The sequence below is a fragment of the Centropristis striata genome, chromosome 17, assembly GCF_030273125.1.
Source record: "Centropristis striata isolate RG_2023a ecotype Rhode Island chromosome 17, C.striata_1.0, whole genome shotgun sequence".
In the NCBI taxonomy this organism is placed as follows: Eukaryota; Metazoa; Chordata; class Actinopteri; order Perciformes; family Serranidae; genus Centropristis; species Centropristis striata.
In genome coordinates this window covers 30129338-30153211 of record NC_081533.1, presented here as the reverse complement: position 1 = coordinate 30153211, position 23874 = coordinate 30129338, and the positions used below count along the sequence as shown (strand labels likewise).

Sequence of the window (23874 nt, the reverse complement as noted above, 5' to 3'; positions counted from 1 at the left end):
TATTTCTTTTTGGTGTGTTTTTCATATTTCATCAGTTGCTACCCTACCCTTTCATCGTCCTCCACAGACAGTAAAGTTATAAACAGTCATCAATGCCCTGCTTGTTTCTCTCTTACAAACACTCATTCCTGTGTAGTGCAGTCACAAGCCATGAGAGAGAAAAAACAAAACAAAAAAGATGTAACTAATCAACACAATTTTGTGAAAGAAAATGGAGCGAAGTCTTCAGGAATTGGATTCAATCGGGCAACTTATATTTATTATATATATAACTTATATCTTTTATGCAGAGCAGAATCAGCTGATCAGTCATGTGAAGTAAATGTTCATTATGTCAGAACTTATTTGGAAAATTTTGAAAATATTTTCAAATTTCTATGTTTCCATCAAGCTTTTCTCATGCAAATCTTCAAAATGCGCATAGAAATGAGTTGATGAAAACATGGCTATTTCCCATTTTCCTTGGGACTTCCTGGAATTCCCTTAAGATCCCTGGAAGTCCCAAGACTCCTGGTTGAAACCCACTGCTTTAAATCAGCCCATCCATCTGTTAGGAATGTCTGAGCAGTGGATGTGCTGACTCTCTGGCATTGAATGATCACTCTCATGGGTGAATGATTAAGTCATAACCTCACATATGAGTTTGTCCTAATCATTGGCTTTTTCCCCGTCTTCATCTGCAGTCCCCCCAGCAGCTTTCACCTACTCCTACTGAGGTAATATAGTGCTCCACTGTGTCTCACTGTGCATTTCACACACCCTTCATAAGTGAAACACACCTTCCTGTGTGTGTGTGTGTGTGTGTGTGTGTGTGTGTGTGTGTTCTTGTACTTCCTACATAGTGAGGACCAGAACACGTTTTTAACCAACAGAGTGAGGACATTTTTGCAAAGTGAGGACATTTTTTTGTAAAGTGAGGACATTTCAGCCGGTCCTCACTTCTTTAAAGGCTTTTTTTGAGATTTCAGACTTTGTTTTAAGGGTTAAAGGTTACATGATAATGATAATTAACTGAAACTGTATTGTGTGGTTAAAAAACTAACTAAAATTATAGTAAAAATGTCCTTTTTGTCTTTGTCAACTTTTTTCATACACAATGAAGATGGATCAGACAAAGGAAATAAAGGAAAAATTTACTGTGACCTCATTTAATCTCCCACCAAACAAATATCACATCACAAAAACTAAAACTAATAAAAACTAAACTAAAACTAAAGCATTTAAAAAAAAAAAATACTAAACTAAAACTAGCAAACTCACTCTAAAAACTAATTAAAACTAACTGAATTTGAGACAAAAAAATCACAACGAAACTAAAACTAAAACTTAAACTAATAAAAAATTCAAAACTATTATAACCTTGCAAGGGAATTCACTATTCCAATGAGGGCCCTCACAAAGATAGAAGTACAAGAATGTGTGTGTGTGTGTGTGTGTGTGTGTGTGTGTGTGTGTGTGTGTGTGTGTGTGTGTGTGTGTCTGTTTTGAGGGAGGAGGGGGGCAAAGCAAAGTTTGGGAAGACTTGTGATGGGTTTAAATGCACCCCATAAAAAAAAAATTGGACAATGCTAAAGGATAACCAGTGAAATTTAACAGGATATAGGGCAAATTTGTAAACAATATACAAAAATGTAATACCAGTTCTCATTATACAAAGCTATATTTTTGTATAATGGGCATAATGGAATACAACCTTAGGGATCATTTGAGATTGTGAGAGAGCCGAAAGCTGAAAGTTAACATTCTTATCCTTTTGCTTCCCACAACGCTTCATATTTTTACCATTATGTGATGAAATTTAAGCTTATATCTACTGAAGAAAAGGTGCATTCTGTGGATAATAACAACTTTTTATTAAATCCTGGAAAGATAAAACCAAAACTATGACGAGATATCGCTAGAGGAATGTGAGAAATAATTGTTTGGGTTAACTGGCCTTTTAAATATTATTCGTTTATTTAAAAGGGGACAGTGCAATTTCATAAAACACATGATTATACATGGTTAAAAAAGCCAGAGTTAGCCAGAAGGCTAGTTTTCATCTGTAGTCCCCTGGCCATGATGTAAAAAAGCAGAGAATTACGAAACAACAAACAAACAAAAAAACAAAAACAAACAAAAAATAAAAATAAAAATACGTACAATATACAAAATACATATGCAAACACTTACGATACGATTAAGAAAAAATACAACATCACATACAACATCACAACATAACATTTATAATAAATAAGGAGCGGAGTATGGCATGTATTAGTCAGGAAATATTTCATAAACCTTTATGCCATGTTTACTCAACTCAACTCAACTCAACTCAACTCAACTTTATTTGTAAAGCACTTTAAACAACAACAGCCGCAACAAAGTGCTGTACATAAACAAACAGAACAAGAGACAATAAAATAAATAAAACAGGAAATAAACACTAAAATAAATAGATTAATTGCTTTTTAAAAGACAATTTAAAAAAACAATAAATAAAAGCAAACCATAAAACACTAAAAACAAGAGCAGAGTCTCATGCGTGGTTAAAAGCCAAGGAATAAAAATAGGTTTTAAGATGACTTTAAGATGACTTTTGAGATGACTTTTAAGACTTTTTAAGATGACGTTTACACTGACATTGATATTGTCGTGATATTGTATCACATGAAACATGAGTTTTGAGGTAAAGATGAAATTTTAATGGTCAGTTTTCTAACCCCACTGCTGACTGTACATCACTAATTATGATCATCATCTGTCTCGCATTTCTATGCACAATTATACCGATCTGCTCTTGGACATAATAAGCATACTTTCCCTGATTCTGTGTTATCTTGACATTGACCTTTTGGATGGCTTATGCAACATGATGGATCCACCTCATTGTAACAACATATTGGATGTAGAGTCATGCCCACATGCCTGTGCTCTGATGCTGTGATTATGGAGTGAGGTCATGATTACAGTTGAAACCAGAAGTTTACATATACTCTATAAAAAGACACATATGCTTTTTTTCTCACTGTCCGACAAGAAATCAGACAATCACTTTTCCTGTTTTAGGTCTGTTAGGATTACCAAAATTATTTCTATTTGCTAGATTTTTTTAGACATTTTTTTATTACTTTCTTCAAAGTCAGAAGTTTACATAATTATAATTATATAATTGTATAATTATTTGAACAGATGAATGTGGCACCTTCAGGCATCTGGAAATTGCACCCAAGGATGAACCAGACTTGTGCAAGTCCACAATTCTCTTCCTGATATCTTGGTTGATTTATTTTGACTTTCCCATGATGTTACACAAAGAAGCAGTGTGTTTCAGGTGTGTCTTAAAACACATCCACAGGTGTGTCTCCAATTAACTCTAATGTTGTCAATAAACCTATCAGAAGCTTCCAAAGACATGACAGCATCATCTGGGCTTTCCCAAATTGTTTCAAGGCATAATAATGTTAGTGTATGTAAACTTCTGACTTTGAAGAAAGTAATAAAAAATTGTCTAAAAAAATCCTTCTCTCATTATTCTGGCATTTAGCAAATAGAAATAATTTTAGTAATCCTAACGGACCTAAAACAGGGAAAGTGATTGTCTGATTTCATGTTGGACAGTGAGAAAAAAAGCATATGTGTCTTTTTATATAGTGTTTGTAAACTTCTGGTTTCAACTGTATTTATTATTTTGTGCATCCAGGGCGATGGGGAGAAGTCGCCACGACAGCGAAGGCCCTCCAGCCCCAGCTCTAACAGCTCCCTGGGGGGCTACGGACGCTACACCCCGTGCCGTTCCCCCCAGAATTACAGCCGACCAGGTAACAATCTCATACACACATGACCCACAACCCATTATCCATGTTTTGCTGTTGTCATGTTTCCAAGGTTACAATAGTTTTGGATTTTTCATTAGTTTTAGTTTTAATTTCGTTGTGAATTTTTGTTTTCAAATTCAGTTAGTTTTAGTTAGTTTTAGAGAGAGTTTTCTAGTTTTAGTTTAGTTTTTATTTTTTGAAAATGCTTAGTTTTAGTTTAGTTTTAATTAGTTTTAGTGTTAGTTTTAGTTTTTTTGTAATGGGCTATGTGTTGGGTGCCAGATTCAAAGTGGTCATAATAAATTTTGCCTTTGTTTCCTTTGGTTTATCCATCTCAGCCCCAATAAGGTTATTAACTGTTTTGAATTTTGGTTGGAGTGTAGACATCCCAGTCTCATATTCACCATGTGTTGCATGTTCAAATAGAAACACTGAATTATGAATGAAAAAAGTTGACAAAAACGAAAACTAAGGACATTTCCACTATAATTTTAGTTAGTTTTAGTTAGTTTTGTAACCACAAAATACAGTTTCAGTTATCGATTTTTTAAAACTCTAGTTTTTATTTTTATTTCAGTTAACGAAAATGTTTTTTCAATTCTAGTTTTCGTTATTTCGTTTAGTTTTCGTTAACGATAATAACCTTGCATGTTTCTACTTCTGACTTTTGAAGGATCACGTTTTCCATGATCCTTGTAAGATTACATGCACTACTCTTTACTCTCTACTCCTATTTTTTTCTTGTATTCCTATTAACTGTTTCTGTCATTTGCATAGTAGACTGCTAAGTAAACATTGACAAGTCACTTGTTTGCTTTGAAAAATAAATGTTATTTAAAGGGAAAGTCCACAGATTTTACACATCACAGTGTGTTTCCATGTGTTGGGGAGTGCTACTGCATATATGAATAAAGGTGTTTAAGCCTATAGTGTCTCCCGAATTAACGAAGTCTGATAAATGTCCTTTTCAATTGAAAAAATCAGGGTGTGTTGAGTTAAAGAGAACTGAGCTTACCAGGCCTCTGCCTGCAGGCTCCAGGCTTCAGGCTACATTTACTGCTACTAGCATCAACACACCCAAATGTACAACTGAACTCTCTGTGGTCACATTGGAAGTTAAAGTGTGGGTAATATAGCCACCAGGGTAAAGAGGATAGAAAACTTTTTTACCCTATGCATCGAAGTACAAATACAAATACAAACATTTTCTCAATTTACACTACTGGTCAAAAGTTTTAGAACACACCAACTTTTCCAGAATTTAATTGAAAATTATGCAGTTTAATGTCTCAGTGTACTCTGAAATTAATGCACATTTGCAACATTTAAAATTCTTTATTGAGCATGATAGTGTTTTTAAAGTTAAAAAAAAAGATTCAAAATCACATTTTATGTTGGACTAAAGGACTAAAAAAAGACACAAAATGACCAAAAAAAGACACAAAATGACAAAAAAAGACACCAAAAGACACAAAATGATTAAAAAAAGACACAAAATGACCAAAAAAAGACACAAAATGACTTACAAAGACATGAAAAGAATTCAAAAATGGACAAAATAGCCCAAGACTCCATAGAGTTAAGTTGTTAACCCATTTCTTGTTCCCTGAAAAAGGCCTACTTGTATAATTCTGAAATGTACATTATTTTTCAGTTTTGGTTAAGCTTACCTTTTTTATTTACCTCTGGCAGTTCACCACTTACCTTTGTACCCTTTCAAGCTGTTCATTTGACTTGAACTGCTTGAATTTCAATAAAAAAAGGAAAAATTGGGGTGTTCTAAAACTTTTGACCGGTAGTGTACTTTAGATTTACAATATTTCAGGCTTTACTGTGTGCTGTTGACTTTTTGTAAATGGACCACGAATGTATTTCGCTGGATTTGTGTTGTTTCCTATTTCTCCAACATATTCTCTGTGACCTGATTGGATATTCAGGGCCAGAGGTATACCTTGGTGGTAGACACAGCAGCCAAGGCCATGAGCCCAGTTCTGTCCCTCTGCCTCCACCCCCCATGGGTGCCAATAAGTCCCCCTCCACCTGGGCCAAGGACTCTTCTTCCCTCCCTGTGAACTATCCTGCTGGGGCTGGTGGTAGTGGCAAGTACTCACCCACACCAGTTGGTGGCAGTGCAGGCTTGTCTTTTCACCTAAACCCAACCACCCTGGCCATGCTGCAGCAGCACAACTACATCCCTTACTTCAGAGGTATCAAAGCACGCTGAGACCAAGACCTAGTCCAATACAGAGATTGGACAACTTAATGCAATCCTTGTTGTTGTCTAAGAAACTAAAGAAACTAAATACGCCAGCCTTTTCAAGAACTAGCAACGTGTTCATTTTTGAAAGTGGTTTCATTGTGCCCCAAAGGTAGTTTCAAACATTGGACTTACAACATGAAACAGCAGCAAAAGTGTCTGTCCTCTCTGTATTCGACTGAGAACGATTGGTCTTTAGGACTGGAGTGCTGTGATACAACCACTAAATTGACTTCACTTGGCATGGACTGTGGTTAAGCACCATATTAACCATGTGTTGAAACTCACACTCTGGGTCTCTGGTCCCATGAGTCATAATGGGAAACAGAACGCCTGACCTGGTGTGCGCCATGTTTGGGTGTGTAACCACTGTTTGATCACTCATGATGATTTATTTTCCTTAATTCTTGAACCAAAGACATGAAACGGCTAATGCTATTCATGCTACCACACATCCCTGAAATCAACATCACAAACCAGAACTGTACACATTCCCCTTGCATGCTGTAACCCCTGTAGAAAGGCTTATCCAACCACCTCCCTTTGCTTCATCTTCTCCCCATCCCCTGATCTCCCTCACCCCTCAGGGTTCAAACAGGACCCCCTACCTGACCTTAAACCTAGGACATCCCTGCATCTCAGTTTACCTCCTCCTAACGGTAAAACACCAATAGTCTTTCTCTTCTCTGTGTCTCCCCTCCCCCAGTGGAATGGTGAGCAGGTTTTGTGATGTTGTTGTCCAATATTGTGGTGTTGTCTGGTTTCATGGGGTGCATCAAGGTACATTGGTGGTACCACTGAGATTTCTCATTCTGTTTGCCCTGTACACTTGTGTCTGTGGACGTGGTTGTTGTTGTGCATGGTTTAACATGGCCCTGAGACATTTGGCATTTGGAGGAAGAGTAATTTATTTTTTTTGCTTGTCTTTTCAAGATGTTGACCTCAGTGTTTGCCTGCTTTTGACTTCAAATCTAGCCTGTTTTTGTTTTGTTTTTCCCCCTGAATGAATACGTTTGTTGTCATGTCAATAACTTATCTCTTTGGTGTTAACCTGCTTTTGTCTTTGATTCTGAAGAAAAGTGCAGGTTTTACCTTCTAATGATAAAAAGACATGTTGAGGTTTGCAGGCAGGGTAACAATGAATGACTGGTGAAGTCTTGTTTTGACACAATTGACACTTGGAAACAAGTGATTGACTACACTGACAAATACCAAAATGTCTCTTAAATGCAGACCAAAGAGATCTAATATTGAGATTAGTCAGCATTTATTATTGCAGACTGGGCAACAGCATTACCAAGACTGTACATCTGGTATACTAGCCATCTGCAAATGTCATCATCACCAAATTAAATAACAGGTTAGAGTAATTAAAAATACACCATGACACAGTCTATATTTTTGTACAACCATACAAACTCATAAAAGCATGGCTCGTGAAAAGTTATTCATTTTTTATTTATTTTTCTTTTCAGTCATTTCAACTAGGGCTGCCACTTAAGAAATACTTTGAAAAGTTCAAATTAATTTCGATGCAATCTGATTAGCTTGATGCTAATAAAGCTGCTAACAAGCTAAACAAGCTGAATTGTCATCGTTCCATTCAGTCAAGGGACCCTGTCTAGCTGAAATGACAAGCTCAAGTTGTTGTAAGAGTTTTTTGTTTTTTTTTACAAAATCAGTCTTACATTTAAATGTAATTTCCATGATCGGTAGTGTCCCATCTAAAATGTTTCTAAACATTTTAAGTTTATGTCAGGATTATTTATCCAGTTTGGCTCACTAGTTTCCTCAAGTTGGTGTTGGTAAAGATAGTGATGTTTACTGATGGGGTAACAGGACAAGTAATGGTTCTGACGGACATTTGAATAATTAAGGGAATTCATACAGCAGCATGTATGATGAGATCTTTTTCCTCAAAGGGCATGTTATTTTTCCACTACGGAACCCTTAGATTTAGATTAGATTAGATTTTATTTGTCATTGCACAGAAATACAACAAAATTCAATGCACTCAGGTACTGGACTCATAAAAAAAGCATAATAAATAGTAAATAACAAGATACATCTCATCTCAATAAATAGTAAATAGAAAATATACATTATCATTCTCTCAGCACTTAGTATATTCATGTCATTCATTCACTGTACCATCAATTTAGTGCCATTGTATGCATTAAAACAATACTGTAATTTTATAAATGTATAAAGTGCAGAGCATTGTGTTAGAATAGAAACACATTTTTCTGACATGTTTACATGTTATTTTGCTGAGTAAAAGGAGGAGGTAGAGAGGGCAATAGCATGAGCTTCACTTGAACATTTGCACAGAAAATCTGGTCGAGGGTTTTGGCGGTTTCTCCATGACAGGGTGGAGAAGCTGAGAAGGGAGTTCTCCGATGAAGATGAAAGAGGGGGTGGGGGGGGGGGAGTGGTAATTTGGGGTCTGGTTTCCAGTTGCAGTGGCATGAAACACAGTGTATGTTGGCCTTGTTCAGGCTCTAGCTGGTCCTAACACTCCATGAAGGAGTAATTATGATTTTATTAAGGATCCTATTAGTTGGTGTCATTGCAACCAGCTAGTCTTCCTGGTGTCCCCATAAAACAATCATATTCAGTCACACAGAACCTGGTCTCACAGGAATCCGTGAAATAGCCACGGATTCGCTTAACTCAAAATCCGTGGAATAGCCACGGAATCACTCAAATTTCCGTGAAACTGACACGGATTTCGCTACAATGCAAGTTAATGTCATATCCCGTGGCTATTCCATGGATATTTTTTCCTATTGGTTTGTTCCAAGTCACGTGACTTTTAAGGTCCCGGCGGTCAGAACAAAAAACATGACGGACAGTTCTCTCATTTTTAGTGAAAAAATCAATATTTTGACTTAGTTTCTGCATAGCGAGAAATATATGTTTCATTTTCTAAATATTCACTCAGTGAATGTACATAATCACTTTGTGTGTTGGAATAGCCACGAGATATGACTGTCATTAACTTGCATTGTAGCGAAATCCATGTCAGTTTCACGGAAATTTGAGTGATTCCGTGGCTATTCCACGGATTTTGAGTTAAGCAAATCCGTGGCTATTCCACGGATTCCTGTGAGACCATGTTGAAAGCACCACTCTATTTAAATGTTTTATCTTATAATAGAAATGAAGGGAGAGTTCCGTAAATAACCTGTTGAGGATGAATGATGCATGCTTTTTATTTTTATTTCCCTGATTTCTTGTTAATGATCCCTTAACTGTCTTTCATATAGTTTTCCTCTTGTTTGTCTTATTGGCTTTTGATTAATGAATGACCTCCATCTTTTGTCAAATGTGTAATCTATTAACATGAATTATAAAGTATTACAAATATCTGCTCCAAACTCCCCAAGCCTCCAACAACTCCTACTTAAGCTCCAGATGGTTAAAGGAGGATCTGCCCTACATTTAGATCTGTACTAATAGCACTTTTCTGTGTGTGTGTGTGTGTGTGTGTGTTACTGGGCATGTGTGTGTGTGTAAGAGATCACTGCAACCAGCATTTACAGCAGTGCTGTGTGTCAGTGATCTCACCCACTTGCATCTAGATGGCTGCCCATGGTTCCTCTCTGTCTGAGGGGAGAAGAGTGTGTGTTCAATCAGCTAACACTCTCTCAATCTTTCTCTCTGTTTCTTCCTCTAAACTCTGGATGTAGAGTGGTTTTACTTTTGGCCTTAAGGGTGTGAGTGACTCCATCACCCAGCTTGCCTGTAATGTAACACTAGCAGTGTTTCCATCAACGAATATCGATGCGCATTTTGCAGATTTGCATAGAAAAGCTTGAAAGAAACACCAAAATTTGCAACCTGGTCTCACAGAAATCAGTGAAATAGCCACGGATTTCGCTTAACTCAAAATCCGTGGAATAGCCACAGAATCGCTCAAATTTCCGTGAAATTGACACGGATTTCGCTACAATGCAAGTTAATGACTTTTCTGGCGAGATCTTCACCACAAAGTGATTATGTACATTCACTGAGTGAATATTTAGAAAATAAAACATATATTTCTCGCTAGAAATGTGATCAAAATCCATTTTTATGCAGAAACAAAGTCAAAATATTGATTTTTTCACTAAAAATGAGAGAACTGTCCACCATGTTTTTTGTTCTGACCGCCGGAACCTTGAAAGTCACGTGACTTGGAACAAACCAATAGGAACAAATATCCATGGAATAGCCACGGGATATGACTGTCATTAACTTGCATTGTAGCGAAATCCGTGTCAGTTTCACGGAAATTTGAGCGATTCCGTGGCTGTTCCACGGATTTTGAGTTAAGCGAAATCCGTGGCTATTTCACGGATTTCTGTGAGACCAGGTTCAAAATTTGATAAAACTTTTGAAAAAGTGTTAGCTTGAGGTGGTTTTTGTCTTTTTGGAAAAATAGTTCATGCGCTAAACAGGAGATGAAAATGTTTTTTCCAAATTCTAATGTTTTTATTTTTTTTATTTTTTCTCTCTTGCTCAATCTCTTCTTCTACTGAGGGATTAGCCTATAGCAATACATTATACTACCATCTTCTGACCAAAGTACGTTTATGCAGCTTTGTTGCTCTAAACCAGTTGATGGACATTTCAAGATTTCGCTTCAAAATTAAATTCGACTTTAATGGAGCAACAGTGAGGTGACACAAACATGCATACAGCAGAATGTGACTATGTGACACTCGCACACTTACAACAACCATACATACAACTGGACAAATGTAATATAACCACCAGTCACTTTCAGTGCCATTGTCTTGGCACCTACACCTAAAAAAAATCATTGCACTCAGAAATGTTGTGATTTTGTAACACAACCTTTTAAGTGATGAGAACAACGTCTTCAAAGTAAATCGTTGCTCTACACTGAAAAAAGAACCAACTTAATTGAATTGTTTCATTTGGTTACACCTAAATGAATTAAGTTCTTTCAAATTAATTTATAATCAGTTGTGTTAATCTAACTTATTAAATTAATTTGAAAGAACTTAATTAATTTAGGTGTTACCAAATGAAACAATTCAATTAAGTTGGTTCAACTATTTTCTTTTTTCAGTGTAGTGCCACTAATGGGCCCAGTGTCAACATGTTTGCAAGAACTTAGCATTTAGCTCTTTAACTAAGCGGGAGGTCATTACTGAATACAGTATAGCTTAGAGCTATTTTATAATTTAAATGAAGAACTTTTGAGGACAATAGCAGCTCCTCTTAAACAGCTGTTTCCAATTATTTCTGGGGACTTTGGAAAACCAGCAGTCCAGTTGTCTGCTGTGCATGTGGAAATGGGCTTGGTTTCTGGACAATTTCTGAGAATTAATGAGTCTCTTCAGCAAGTTCAATGGTATATAAAGCAGACTGTACTGTCAAATATGTTCAGGAGCAGCTTGACTAGGTAGGAGCCCTGTCAAACAGTAACGAAAGAAGCTTCATGAACCATTTTTATTATTTTCTGAGCCCACTAGATGGCGCTTTTTGTTCAACAAAGGGCCATCTGGTGGGCCAAGCCAAAACCACCTTCTAGTGGGTTTAAAAGTAAAGCAAATGGTTCACAAAGCTTTGTTGTTACTTCACTAGTGCAGACTCTAGTGGAGGTCTCATTACATGGGGTGGGGTCTTAATCACGAGTGAGGACAAAAGACTCACAGTGAATGCAACCTGCAAGACTGTGGCTGTGCACAAGATAAATCAAAGCTGTTCATTTACTAGCCAGTCTTTATTAGTCATATGCTTTGGGTAAAATGAATAGAATTGGATATTTATAGGTCAAGAGCAATGCAAGGTGGTTCCTGTGCCTAGCATGCCTTCTTGTAGTGATGTTTCCAATGTGACGGTTGTGTAGGGCAGCCATTCTCAACCTTGGGGTCCCGACCCCAATTGGGGTCGCGAGATGATTTCTGGGGGTCGCCAAATAATTTTGGAAGTCAGCTCTGTCTCCACTGTGTTAAAGTGTTCATGTGTTTTAGTCTTTTTGGTAATTTAATGTCTTTTTTTGGTAATTTTGTGTTGTTTTTTTTGTCATTTTGTGTGTTTGTTTGGTAATTTTGTGTCTTTTTTTGGTAATTTTGTGTTGTTTTTTTTGTCATTTTGTGTCTTTTTTTTTTTGGTCATTTTGTGTCTTTTTTTGGTCATTTTGTGTCTTTTTTTGGTCATTTTGTGTCTTTTTTGGTCATTTTGTGTGTTTTTTTGGTCATTTTGTGTCTTTTTTGGTCATTTTGTTTCTTTTTTGGGTGATCTGAACTGTGCATGTGAGATTCTGTTCAGTGAGCGGGGGTCGCGGACAACATGTATATTAAATTGGGGGTCGCGACTCAAAAAGGTTGAGAACTACTGGTGTAGGGGATCTCAAAGTATACTCAGGAGAGATTATATCACCAACTTCACCTAATGCCTTTCAACATTCTATTGGATGTTTTTTGTGTCTCCTCACTTAACAGGTCAAACAGTGAATAGATTAAAGACAGTTTCAGTACAATAAAAGTAAATACAGTAAATGGCTGGGTGATCAAGTCACCTGCATCAATATAATAATCATAGCATTATAAATATGCTCACCATAACCCTGGTTTTTTGCTCCCCAACACCCTTTGTTATCTCCCAAACCCTCTCCCTTTTGCTTTTCATATCCAATGCCCACCCAACTCCATCCCCAACTGAAGGTAGTGAAAGTGGTCGGAGTACCCCCAGCCTATCCACCTATTCTGATGGCAAATCCCCTTCCTCTACTTCCACTTACGTGGCTGCTCCCCGGCATTTCCATGTACCAGGTAGGCCATAACCACCTCACTCGGCTTGCAACCTAACTTTTTCCTACATCTTTATACATTCTAGCAGGCTGTCAGTTGACTGAAAATGTAAAGTCTGTTGCCTCTTGCAATGCTGGCTGTACTGCCCCCAGTACATTTCTTCATTACTGCTATATGATTAAAACATCAACATGTTGGCTATAATCACACTCGGGATGGAAAGGATCTCTACGGCAGAGTGGTTTGACTTGTGTACCCAGGCTAAGTGTTTAAATAGTTCAAAGGGAATCAAAGGGAATCAAAGGGATACAGCAAATGGATTTAAGGTAACAACATTGAAGGTATGACCACACCAGGCCTGATTATATTTGACTGAAGCTTAGTAAAGTTGACAAGTAGCTAATTTTCTAGCTAACGTTTTCATGGAGAATCAAAGCCTTGGCATGCAGTGTTGATGTTACAATGATGTTTTCTGTCAGGAGAAATGAGCAGCCTGTATTTATGTGATGTATTAGTAATATGACAGTTGAGTGAAATGCATTTACTTTCATTTGCTGTGTTTCAATCCCCATACTTCCCGTACTTACTATACTTAGTTTGAGTACGCAGGGTGTTCCGATTCCGATTGCGGCGAAAAGAAGTGTACCTAAAGGACCTGGATGTTGCCCTCATAACGGTCAAAACGCTGAGTGTGGAACAATGTACACTATACGCACTCAACGGCCGCCATCTTGTCTACGTAGCGGAAGAGGCGGAGCCAGGCAGAGCCGCTCAGCTCGGAAAAAATGTTTGTTTTGACGACGCCGGCGCATTTTCCACATTTGCTGCGTTAATGGAGCCATATTGTCGGATTGTAGAAGTAAAGATTAAACAACACAAAGGATAATTTTTTCGCCGTTTAAAGCCGGAAGTTTTTCGCGAGTGACGAGCCGCGGCGGCCGTCGCGAGCGTCATTTCCGTTAAGTGCACCACGGAGTATTAGATTTGGAACAACACTCACCTGCTGAAATCTGCGTACTTAGTAAGTGCGGATAGTGTACTGCGTTTAAGTGTACTCATGGAAGTATGGGTATTGGAACACAGCAATTGTTTTGTATGCTAATGCTAGGTATCTTTGGCTAACACTAGTGATGGCTAATTGTGATTATTTGTCAGTTAGCTAGTCTGGCATATTGTATAACATTTACATTTTGGTTTCAGTCAGAGTTAAGGGTAGCAGCATTATCGCAGTCAGGGAGAAGTCACAAACAGAGTGTTACGTAAGAGCAGAATTACAATGTCTCTATGGTCAGTGGAGGTTTTAACAAATTACCTAGTTTTAACCAGATTAGACATATTTTCCAGTTCATTGCACTCTTTTCTCTCCAGGTACATGCAGGTAAGTATTATGAAGCTGTCAACATATGTTGTATATGGGCTGTAATGGATGAACATTTTATATATTTTTTTAGGCCGGCTGTGGCTTAGTTGGTAGAGTGGTCGCCCACTAACCGGAAGGTCGGTGGTTCGATCCTAGACCATGGCAGCCTACATGTCGAAGTATCCTTGAGCAAGATACTGAACCCCAAATGGCTCCTGATGCTGCGTTCATCGGTGTATGAATGAATTCCCAATGGTGGCAGGTGGCACCACTGTAGGATAGCCTCGGCCACCAGTATGAATGTGTATGTGAACTGGTTAATGAGCACAATCTGCTGTGTAAACACTTTGGATAAAAGTGCTATATAAGTTCACATTTTCATATTTTTCACATTACTGAATATGTATTTGACAAAATATTACAACAGCTGCCCATGCTGTTATTGCAGAGCCACAATGTAGCTTACAGGAATAAATAAGAAATTGTTTTTTCTGATTTCAAATAGTAAGAACTATTAACTATTCATTCATTTATTATCCTTAACCATTGATCAAACTCGTGGGGGGCTGGTGCTGATCCCACCAGACCATTGCAGGGCACTATTAACTAATTACTAACTATTTACATGACTAAGAACTTGAGCAGCTATTGCTATAACACAGCTTTGCTCTCTGTGGATTTTATGACTAAAGACCAAAAAAACATAGACCAATATGTGACCTCTCTGCACTCCATAAATGATTCCATGATTCGGTCACACAATGTTTCTAGGGAAATAGTTAAAATGTTGTTTTAACCAAGTTTATCTCTTTATCTCTCACCTATGTCATGGGTGTATTACCAAGCCAGGTCCTCTGTGTGAAGTAGGGGTGGCCGATATGGCCCTTAGAAGATTATCACAATATTTTAGGGTATTTTTGCAACAACAATATTCTCGACGATATGACAAATACTGAAAAATATATAGAAAATATATATATTTTTATTGCTGCCCAAAGAATATTTATTATATCGTATTGTGAAGAAAATTGTTATTTATATCCCTAAAAAGTATCTTTAAGTGCAAAAGACCACTGGATAGCAAGTTAAAAAACGTTTTGCATAGAACCCTATGTGACCACATGGTATTTACCATCATCTGGTCCTTTGGTGGTCCAAAAATGTATTGAAATATTTATGTTTATTAAAAGTGTTTTTCCACTTGAGAAATATCTAAGTTGGGAATGTCAGGAAAAAAATGTGTCAACGCCAAGTTCCCTTAAATCCCTCATCCAAAAATATGAGTGATTCTTGCATGAAGCCCTGTTGCTTTTTTCTTATTATTTTCTTATTTTTCTCTACTCTTTTCTGGATTCCTTTTTTCCCCACTATCCCTACTGTTTGCTAATTTCAAACAGTTTATTTTTGACACAGCAATGATCTGACATGAGATTGCATCATTTAAAATTAAATTTTAACTGCATTTCAGCAGGAGGTGACAGTATATAACAGTATATCCTTAATTACTGCCAGTTTGATCCAACATATTGTTCCCATTAATACCACCAGTCGTCATCCCATGTTGGAAACAAGTTCAATAAAATTAAATAAAAAAACACAGCCAACAATTATCCACTTATCCACTAGGCTTTGTCTTTAACGCTCTATGGTACGCATTATGATACCAGTTAGGAAAAAATGTTTGGAGTGGGTTTTTTTTGTCTTAAAATAGACTAAATAAAGTCTAAATGATGATGAATGGTATGCTTTATAACATTATATAAATACGTAAACATACGCCAACATCTCATGCTGCCATGCTGATTCCATAATGGTTCATTGTTTCCTCAGGGCAACAGTTGCATTTTAACAAGTTTCCATTATTTTATGAGAAAATAAATTGCATGAAACTATTGAAGATGAAGGTTTACTCACCTATAAGTAGGAATATTTTTTTCCAAATGGAAAAGGGCCATGAAATTAAAAATTAAAAATTCTCACAACATGGCGCCCGAGATATTATCAACATGTAGATTAAAATCACCAGCTATTAAAACCCTGTTATAAGCGGTGTGTATGATAAAAATTCAGAAAATTCACTGATGAAAGAGGAAGAATATTGGGGTGGTCTGTAAACTGTGATGCAGATAATCGGAGGGCTGCTAAAAAAAAAAGGCGTGATATTCAATTATGTGTATTTGTTAAAAGAAACCTCTTTAAATTCAGCATTTCGTTTAAAAGTGACGCAGTACTGCCGCCCCTCCTGAACCCTCTTGTGGAAAATAAAAAATTTAAATTAGGTGGGTAAAATGGCAAAGCTGTTTACTTTGGAAAAGTCTGCAAAAAAGGGTTTCAATATGGCCTCCTGGAGGTCATGTGACAAATTAAAGGATTGTTATTGGTTCCCTATACTCTTCCTTTCTCTTAGTATTGCATCACTCAAATATATGCATTGTAGAAATTTGACAGGCCAAAAATGGGCATGTTACCTGAGGGCAACACCGTACCATAGAGGGTTAATTGTTTCATATGGATATTGTGTCAGATACTACTAGACACAGAAACATGGAAGTCTACTAGGTGACCAACATGGGTTAGGGTTAGGTAAGTCATGTCAGTATTATGGCTTAATGTATGACAGTTGTTCCTAAGCATCTCGGTGTCATTATCCTCCAGAGGCTCTTCACCTGATACTACAGCTAATGCAACAACACTTTAATTATCCTTCAACTTTTCCTCCACTGCTGTGATGATTATATTATGAAAATATCTAAAGAATGCTAATACAAGAAGACTGTTTGATGCCTGGGGACCATGTGATAATATGAACCTGGTCTCACAGGAATCCATGAAATAGCCACGGATTCGCTTGACTCAAAATCCGTGGAATAGCCACGGAATAACTCAAATTTCCGTGAAACTGACACGGATTTCGCTACAATGCAAGTTAATGACAGTCATATCCCGTGGCTATTCCATGGATATTTTTTCCTATTGGTTTGTTCCAAGTCACGTGACTTTTAAGGTCCCAACGGTCAGAACAAAAAACATGGCAGACAGTTCTCTAATTTTTAGTGAAAAAATCAATATTTTGACTTAGTTTCTCCATAAAAATGGATTTTGATCACATTTCTAGCGAGAAATATATGTTTTATTTTCTAAATATTAACTCAGTGAATGTACATAATCACTTTGTATGTTGGAATAGCCACGGGATATGATTGTCATTCACTTGCATTGTAGCGAAATCCGTGTCAGTTTCACGGAAATTTGAGTGATTCCGTGGCTATTCCACGGATTTTGAGTTAAGCAAATCCGTGGCTATTTCACGGATTCCTGTGAGACCATGTTGGATAATATTGTTTGACTGTCATTGAATTGTTCTGCATCAAATAATCCCCCATTAAAAAAAGACCAATGTATTGATATATTTTGAATATGTTGCATGGATAATATTAAAATTGATGATGTTTTTGAATTTCATAATAAAAATGTCTTGTTTTGAATCAAGCTATTCTGCAGCCCCCTTCTGCTTCCTCAAAATATCTCATCCCTCAATAACTGCTAACTCATGCTTCTTTTTCTCCATTCTCTCTTTCTTTCTCTCCCTCCCATGTTGGCTTCTTCCATTTTCTTTCCTCTGCATCTGTTCACATCTTCAGAGACTCTGGTCAAAGATAATATCTATAGAAAACCCCCCATCTACAAACAGCATGGTACAGTCTCCTCTTAACCCCTCCTTCTCTGGTCTGGTCTCTGCACGATGTGTTGCACGTTGCTCGTCAGTCAACTCATCTGTTTATCCCAGTTCTCCTTCTGCACTCACCTAGTAGACTCCATGGATCTACAGTACAGGCCAAAAGTTTGGACACACCTTCTCATTCAATGCGTTTTTCTTTATTTTCATGACTATTTACATTGTAGATTCTCACTGAAGGCATCAAAACTATGAATGAACACATATGGAATTATGTACTTAACAAAAAAAGTGTGAAATAACTGAAAACATGTCTTGTATTTTAGATTCCTCAAAGTAACCACCCTTTGCTTACTAGAATATAAGACATGTTTTCAGTTATTTCACACTTTTTTGTTAAGTACATAATTCCACATGTGTTCATTAATAGTTTTGATGAATTTACAATGTCAATAGTCATGAAAATAAAGGAAAAACATTGAATGAGAAGGTGTGTCCAAACGTTTGGCCTGTACTGTATATGCTAGTGAAGTGGCAACGAAGCTTCATGACCCATTTGCTTTTTTTTTTGTGACCCCACTCGAGGCACTAGCAATGGTAATTTAGTGTGTTTTCAGCCTTTTGTTGAACAAAGAGCGCCATCTAGTGGGCTCAGAAAATAAAGACAATGGTTCATGAAGCTTCGTTGTCACTTCACTACTATGCATCTACATGTTGGTGTACAAATACTGCACCCATTCTATGTTGTAAAATCCACTTGGACAAGAGCAGAATCCATCAAGATCGAACATTAGCAGTCAATGTTATGACAGAAAAAATCAAAAATCTGAAATTTGCAACCCAAAGGTTTTGATGAAAGAAAGCAGAACACTGACCCTTGGCCCTACAAGCTGAAACATTTGGGCGTGTTGCATTTCTAACCACAATATAATCGCTCATGTCACAGGAGATGACAAATGAAAAACACCTTCTGTGACATCACTGATTAGGGAGTTGTTCTTGAAGGAGTTTTTCCCTCAAGATAAATTTTAGTATCTGGTCATACATTGGGAATTATTGTTATTGGAAATGGGGCTCTTGCATGTTAATTTGCTCACCATGTTCATGCATGTCTGCACTCATCTCACCAGCTCATTTGTTGGTTTTAGTGTTGATGTTGTGACTGTGAGTGGTTGGGTAGATGATTCACTTTCTATGACGACATCATTATTTCACTGATCTGATCACTGTTTCATATTCTGTGTTACCACTGTGTGTGTTTTAACTTTTGATGTACGTTCTTCAATGTACATATATCTAAATAGATATGCGTACAAGTAGCAAAGTTAGTCAAACTTTATTGAATATGACAAGTAAATCAGCTGTATATGGCATAGTCCAAGAGATCCATGAACTGGCTGTCAGCAATGTGTATATGGGCTGTCTGCCAATAAAAGTGGAAAAGATTCTTCTTTGTAAGTAAATAAGTAAGTAAATTTTATTTATAAAGTGCTTTTCACAGGGAAAAATAACACAAAGTGCTTTACAAGGGTATAAAATAAGGTACAGGCCAACAATAAGACTGCCAGTTTTACCCTTGAAGCTGTGAAAAGTGACATTATATGGAAGATGGACTGCACTTGCTTTTTATGGAAATTTGGCTCATTAGTCAAGTAATCTGATACATGATAAGTGGGTTTCACTACAGGTTTCTAGTAATGAAGTGACAACGAAGCTTCTTGAACCATTTGCTATGTTTTTTGACCCCACTAGATGGCGGTCTTGGCCTTAAAAAAGGCTCCAGCAATGGTAATTGAGTGTGTTTTCAGCCCTTTGTTGAACAAACAGCACCATCTAGTGGGCTCCGAAAATAAAGAAAATGGCTCATGAAGCTTCGTTGTCACTTCACTAGTATCTAGATAACTCTGGACAATGTACGTACCAATATTTTAGCATGTAAGGTGATCATATGTATATTAAATTGTCCAAATGAAAGAAAAGGAAGGGTAATTTAAAAAATACGAATTCATTTTGTCCCATTATTTTGTGTTTTTTGGATGTGTTTTCATGGCTCCCACTGCAGGTGCGAACAAACCTCGCCCTGCTGCAGTAGGATGGGTCAATGGCGTGCCTTACTTCCTGTGTCAGGAAGTAAGGCACACAGTGTTGTGTCGCCACATTGACTCTTCTTGTGACCTTTGGAAGAAGCTAGAAAAACACAACTGTCCGCCACATTCATAAGAAGTTGTTTACTAACCGTGATTAAACCTACATGAAACCTTGCATAATTATAAGTTAACCCCAACCCTAATATTACCATCACCCGTTGGACGTTAGTTTTGTAAACTAACCGATCGTTCAACAAGCTTTATTGTTTTCCAACCATATGTTTCTCCATGGCAGGGTGTCCAACCCACAAGTCAAGCCCCATGCCTTCAAATCTGAGATTGTCAAACAACTCTTGGATAGTTGACTCATATGTACAACATTTCATGACATAATTGACATTTTAACATACAGTATATCCAATACTTACAGAAATCTACATGAAATTCACATCCAAAAATGTTTTTCTGAAGGGAAGCGTTGGCAAAGGCAACACATTGTTGGTCGATATGTAAACAGGCTAAGTTTGAAGTAGACCTAAATATATACAGAAATTCTGGAGAAAACTGTGTAAAATCCAAGTGGTTCATTAAAACCTGACAACACTTTGTGCCATATAAGTGTTATGTGTGCAGCTAGCTGATAGCTAGCTAGAAGTGAAGTGACAACGAAGCTTTGTGAACCATTTGCTTTATTTTTTTGACCCCACTAGATGGCGGTCTCGGCTTAGAGAATAGGCTCTAGCAATGGTAATTGAGTGTGTTTTTAGCCCTTTGTTGAACAAAGAGCGCCATCTAGTGGGCTCCGAAAATAAAGAAAACGGTTATTGAAGCTTCGTTGTCACTTCACTACAAGCTAGTATTCCTGAAAAAACACTCAATGTAGCATGAGAGCTATAAAGTAAAGGAGTGTAATGAGATTGAGGATGTACAATATTAATATGAAGGCATGAATTCATTATTTGGATACAACTCAATATGAAAACACAGTGTCTAGCTTGTAGCTAACGCTGTGATGCTCCTCCTTAACTGACCGGAGCAGCTACAACAACCTGTTACCTCATTTCATGTCGTTGTGCCTTGGACGTCCCGAGATCACAGTAAGAGAGGAATTTAAATTAGTGAGTCATTTGTAGACAGAATTTTTTGATTCCAGAGGACAATTTTTAAATTGTTAAGTGTTATCCTCTGGTCACAACGATTATTCAAATTCAATGGAAATCCAGCCATTTATTCAGGGTAAACTTTTGACCAGGACCAGGGGAGTTAATCATGGATCATGGATATTCATACCAACTTTTATTGTAATCAGGGCTGTAGTTGTTGAGGTATGTTGACCAATGGGTCAGGCTTGCAAATGTCAGTGCAGCACTCTAACTACAGTGTTCACACAAATGTGGCTGCTCTATACCCAGCCCCCTGTAGATGCTGATGGTGTAACGGTTAGAGTTAATTCGGTAGTATGGAGGAGCTGAAACATTAACATTTGACTGTTTTACAGCTTCTAGAACATCTTGGCAGGATGGGGAGGATAGCAAGGTGGGTCTGAATGTATTTTTCTGTCTTCATCCATCTCTTTTCAAGTACTCTTTTCAAACTTTACAAATGCTGTTCATCCATTTACTAATTCACTAACTCATACGTTGCCACCATCCATCACTTCTTTCCATTTCCCTCTCTCTCTCTCTCTCTCTCTCTCTCTCTCGCTCACTATGTAGAGGACCAGTTGGATGATCTTGAAGAGTGAGATTGATGGACACATGGGTGTAGAAGACGTGGATCCCCGCAAATCGACCTGCAGCCTGCCCACTGATACTTCCGAGCCTAGTGAGTAGCTAATCTCAAGTTCAGCTTGTGTGAGTGACATAATTCAAACGATACACTAATTGAGGGGAAGCTCAATTATGAAAGGAGAATTATTATAGTTTTTTTTTATCTTGGCAGATTTCCCCTACAATAAGTCTGCATCCTTACCCGGCTATGGAAGGAACGGCATCTACAAGGTAAGCTGCTGGCACACAATGTAGTGGAGCACGTACTTTAAACAATCCATGGTACTTCCTGTAACTTGGAATTAAAAAGATACCAAAAGCTGCCATTGTCTTGTTTTGTAGACACTTGATGAATGGTCAGTGCTAAATGTAATGCATTTCTTCCAACTGCTTTACAATAAAAGCATCAAACAAATTAAAATAATACAAGAATGAAAAATATCCAATGAAACAGATTATATGTCTGAAAATAAAAGGGTGTGCTAAAATGAATTAAAGTCTTTTTTGAAAAGATAAGTCATATTTTTTGTCACCTTTAGTTTTGAGCAGAGACTGTCCACAGTGAATCAGGATGGAAGATGATCAAACCATATGGGCACGATGTGTCTACGATGTTGTCATTAGTGAAGTGACAACGAAGCTTCATAAACCATTTTCTTTACTTTCTGAGCCCATTAGATGGCGCTCTTCATTCAACAAAAGGCTGAAAACACACTCAATTACCATTGCTAGAGCCTTTTTTTTAAAGCCGAGACCGCCATCTAGTGGGGTCAAAAAATAAAGCAAATGGTTCATGAAGCTTCGTTGTCACTTCACTAGTTGTCAGATAGCATGAGCCCAGGCTACTCTTTGGCTCATGGGGGAGCAGACTTCATATTCAGACTTCGTATTTAATTGATTTTCTCATCAGCAACCAAACGGACGAATGTCTGCACTTTTTTTTGCAGGTTTCGATTTTGTACAAGCTGGGTCAAGTGGATAAAAAAAATGACCTCACTGTTGATGGTAGCTTTTAAAAATGTTAGGTTTGTGCAGGATGTTCCAAGTTCATGAGTAAGCTGAAAAAAATGCTAAAATGCCTAAATCTGAGCATTCATGATATCTTGATATAATTTCCCTCCAGTCTTCAATCCAATCCACTTTATTTATATAGCACAATTTTAGCAAACACAAGGTTTCCAAAGTGCTGCACAAACAATAAATACATAACACAATACAAAGAGATGTAGTAAACAATAGAACAGTAAGATGCAATAAGATAAAATAAATTAAAAATGGGATAAAAATAAATAAAATAAAATGTAAAATGTACTGCCCGCACAAAATAAAATATGCATGAATACAATTCTTCCCCTGTATAAGTCAATGAGAGCCAATCAGCGGCAAAGCATTGACCAAAAGGCCTGCCAGATGAACCCTGGCTTTAATGAACCCCACCAATGTTCATGACAGCATTTAGCAGGTCAGGACATCTGTATAATAGTCTAACAGCTCTGTGTTTCATGTGTGTGTTCCCATAGGCTGCTGAGATGGTGGAGGATGAAGTGGATCCAGACTCTCAGAGCTGGGGAGGCATGAGAGGTGAGGGTGAAAATAAATGAAACAACGTTTCCCCCCTGTTCTTTGTTCTCGTCCTCCTACATCAGGGGTGTCAAACTCAAATACACAATGGGCCAAAATTTAAAACTTGAATAAAATCGCGGGCCAACATTGAACAAATAAACCTTTTAATATATACCAAACATGTATTGCTTTAACATTAAATATGGAACCAGCAACGCTTATAAACATACAATATATAACTAAATAGTGCAGACATGCAAAATCAAATTTCAAATAAAAAACACATCAATGTCATTAATTTATTAAATAAAAAATAAATAAAAATCGTATGCCTCTTTTCTATTTGCATCCTTCTGATTTAAATATCAAATTAAACTTTTTCAACAGGTTAATAAATTCTGCCTTTCTTTTCGCCATTTTTGGGAAGGGGTAGCTGGGAGACAGCTCTAGCTTGAGGTTGCTATGACGACTGTCACAGAGGAGCGTTTCTGGGTCCTGTCCTGATTGACGCGCCAAAACAACAGCAGGGCATTGTGGGATTTGTAGTATTAGCGGTAAATGCGCCGCATAATACCGGCGGGTCAGCTTTTATAGT

At 37.3% G+C, this 23874-nt stretch overlaps 1 protein-coding gene across 4 annotated transcripts in view; it reads left to right on the top strand.

The window, feature by feature from the left end:
- The window catches only part of ablim2 (actin binding LIM protein family, member 2), a 134679-nt gene that overhangs the window by 103992 nt on the left and 6813 nt on the right, over window positions 1-23874 (top strand). For 2 of the 4 annotated variants that reach the window (XM_059354207.1, XM_059354206.1), the window contains exons 11-19: window positions 684-716; window positions 3686-3803; window positions 6645-6716; window positions 12738-12845; window positions 17826-17879; window positions 21446-21483; window positions 21663-21771; window positions 21889-21947; window positions 23237-23617. In XM_059354207.1, the coding sequence (XP_059210190.1) occupies window positions 684-716; window positions 3686-3803; window positions 6645-6716; window positions 12738-12845; window positions 17826-17879; window positions 21446-21483; window positions 21663-21771; window positions 21889-21947; window positions 23237-23317 (672 nt within the window). In that variant the 3' untranslated portion in view covers window positions 23318-23617. Of the gene's footprint in view, window positions 1-683; window positions 717-3685; window positions 3804-5737; window positions 6008-6644; window positions 6717-12737; window positions 12846-17825; window positions 17880-21445; window positions 21484-21662; window positions 21772-21888; window positions 21948-23236; window positions 23618-23874 lie in introns of those variants that run through there. The other 2 variants (XM_059354209.1, XM_059354208.1) reach the window with 2 other exon arrangements.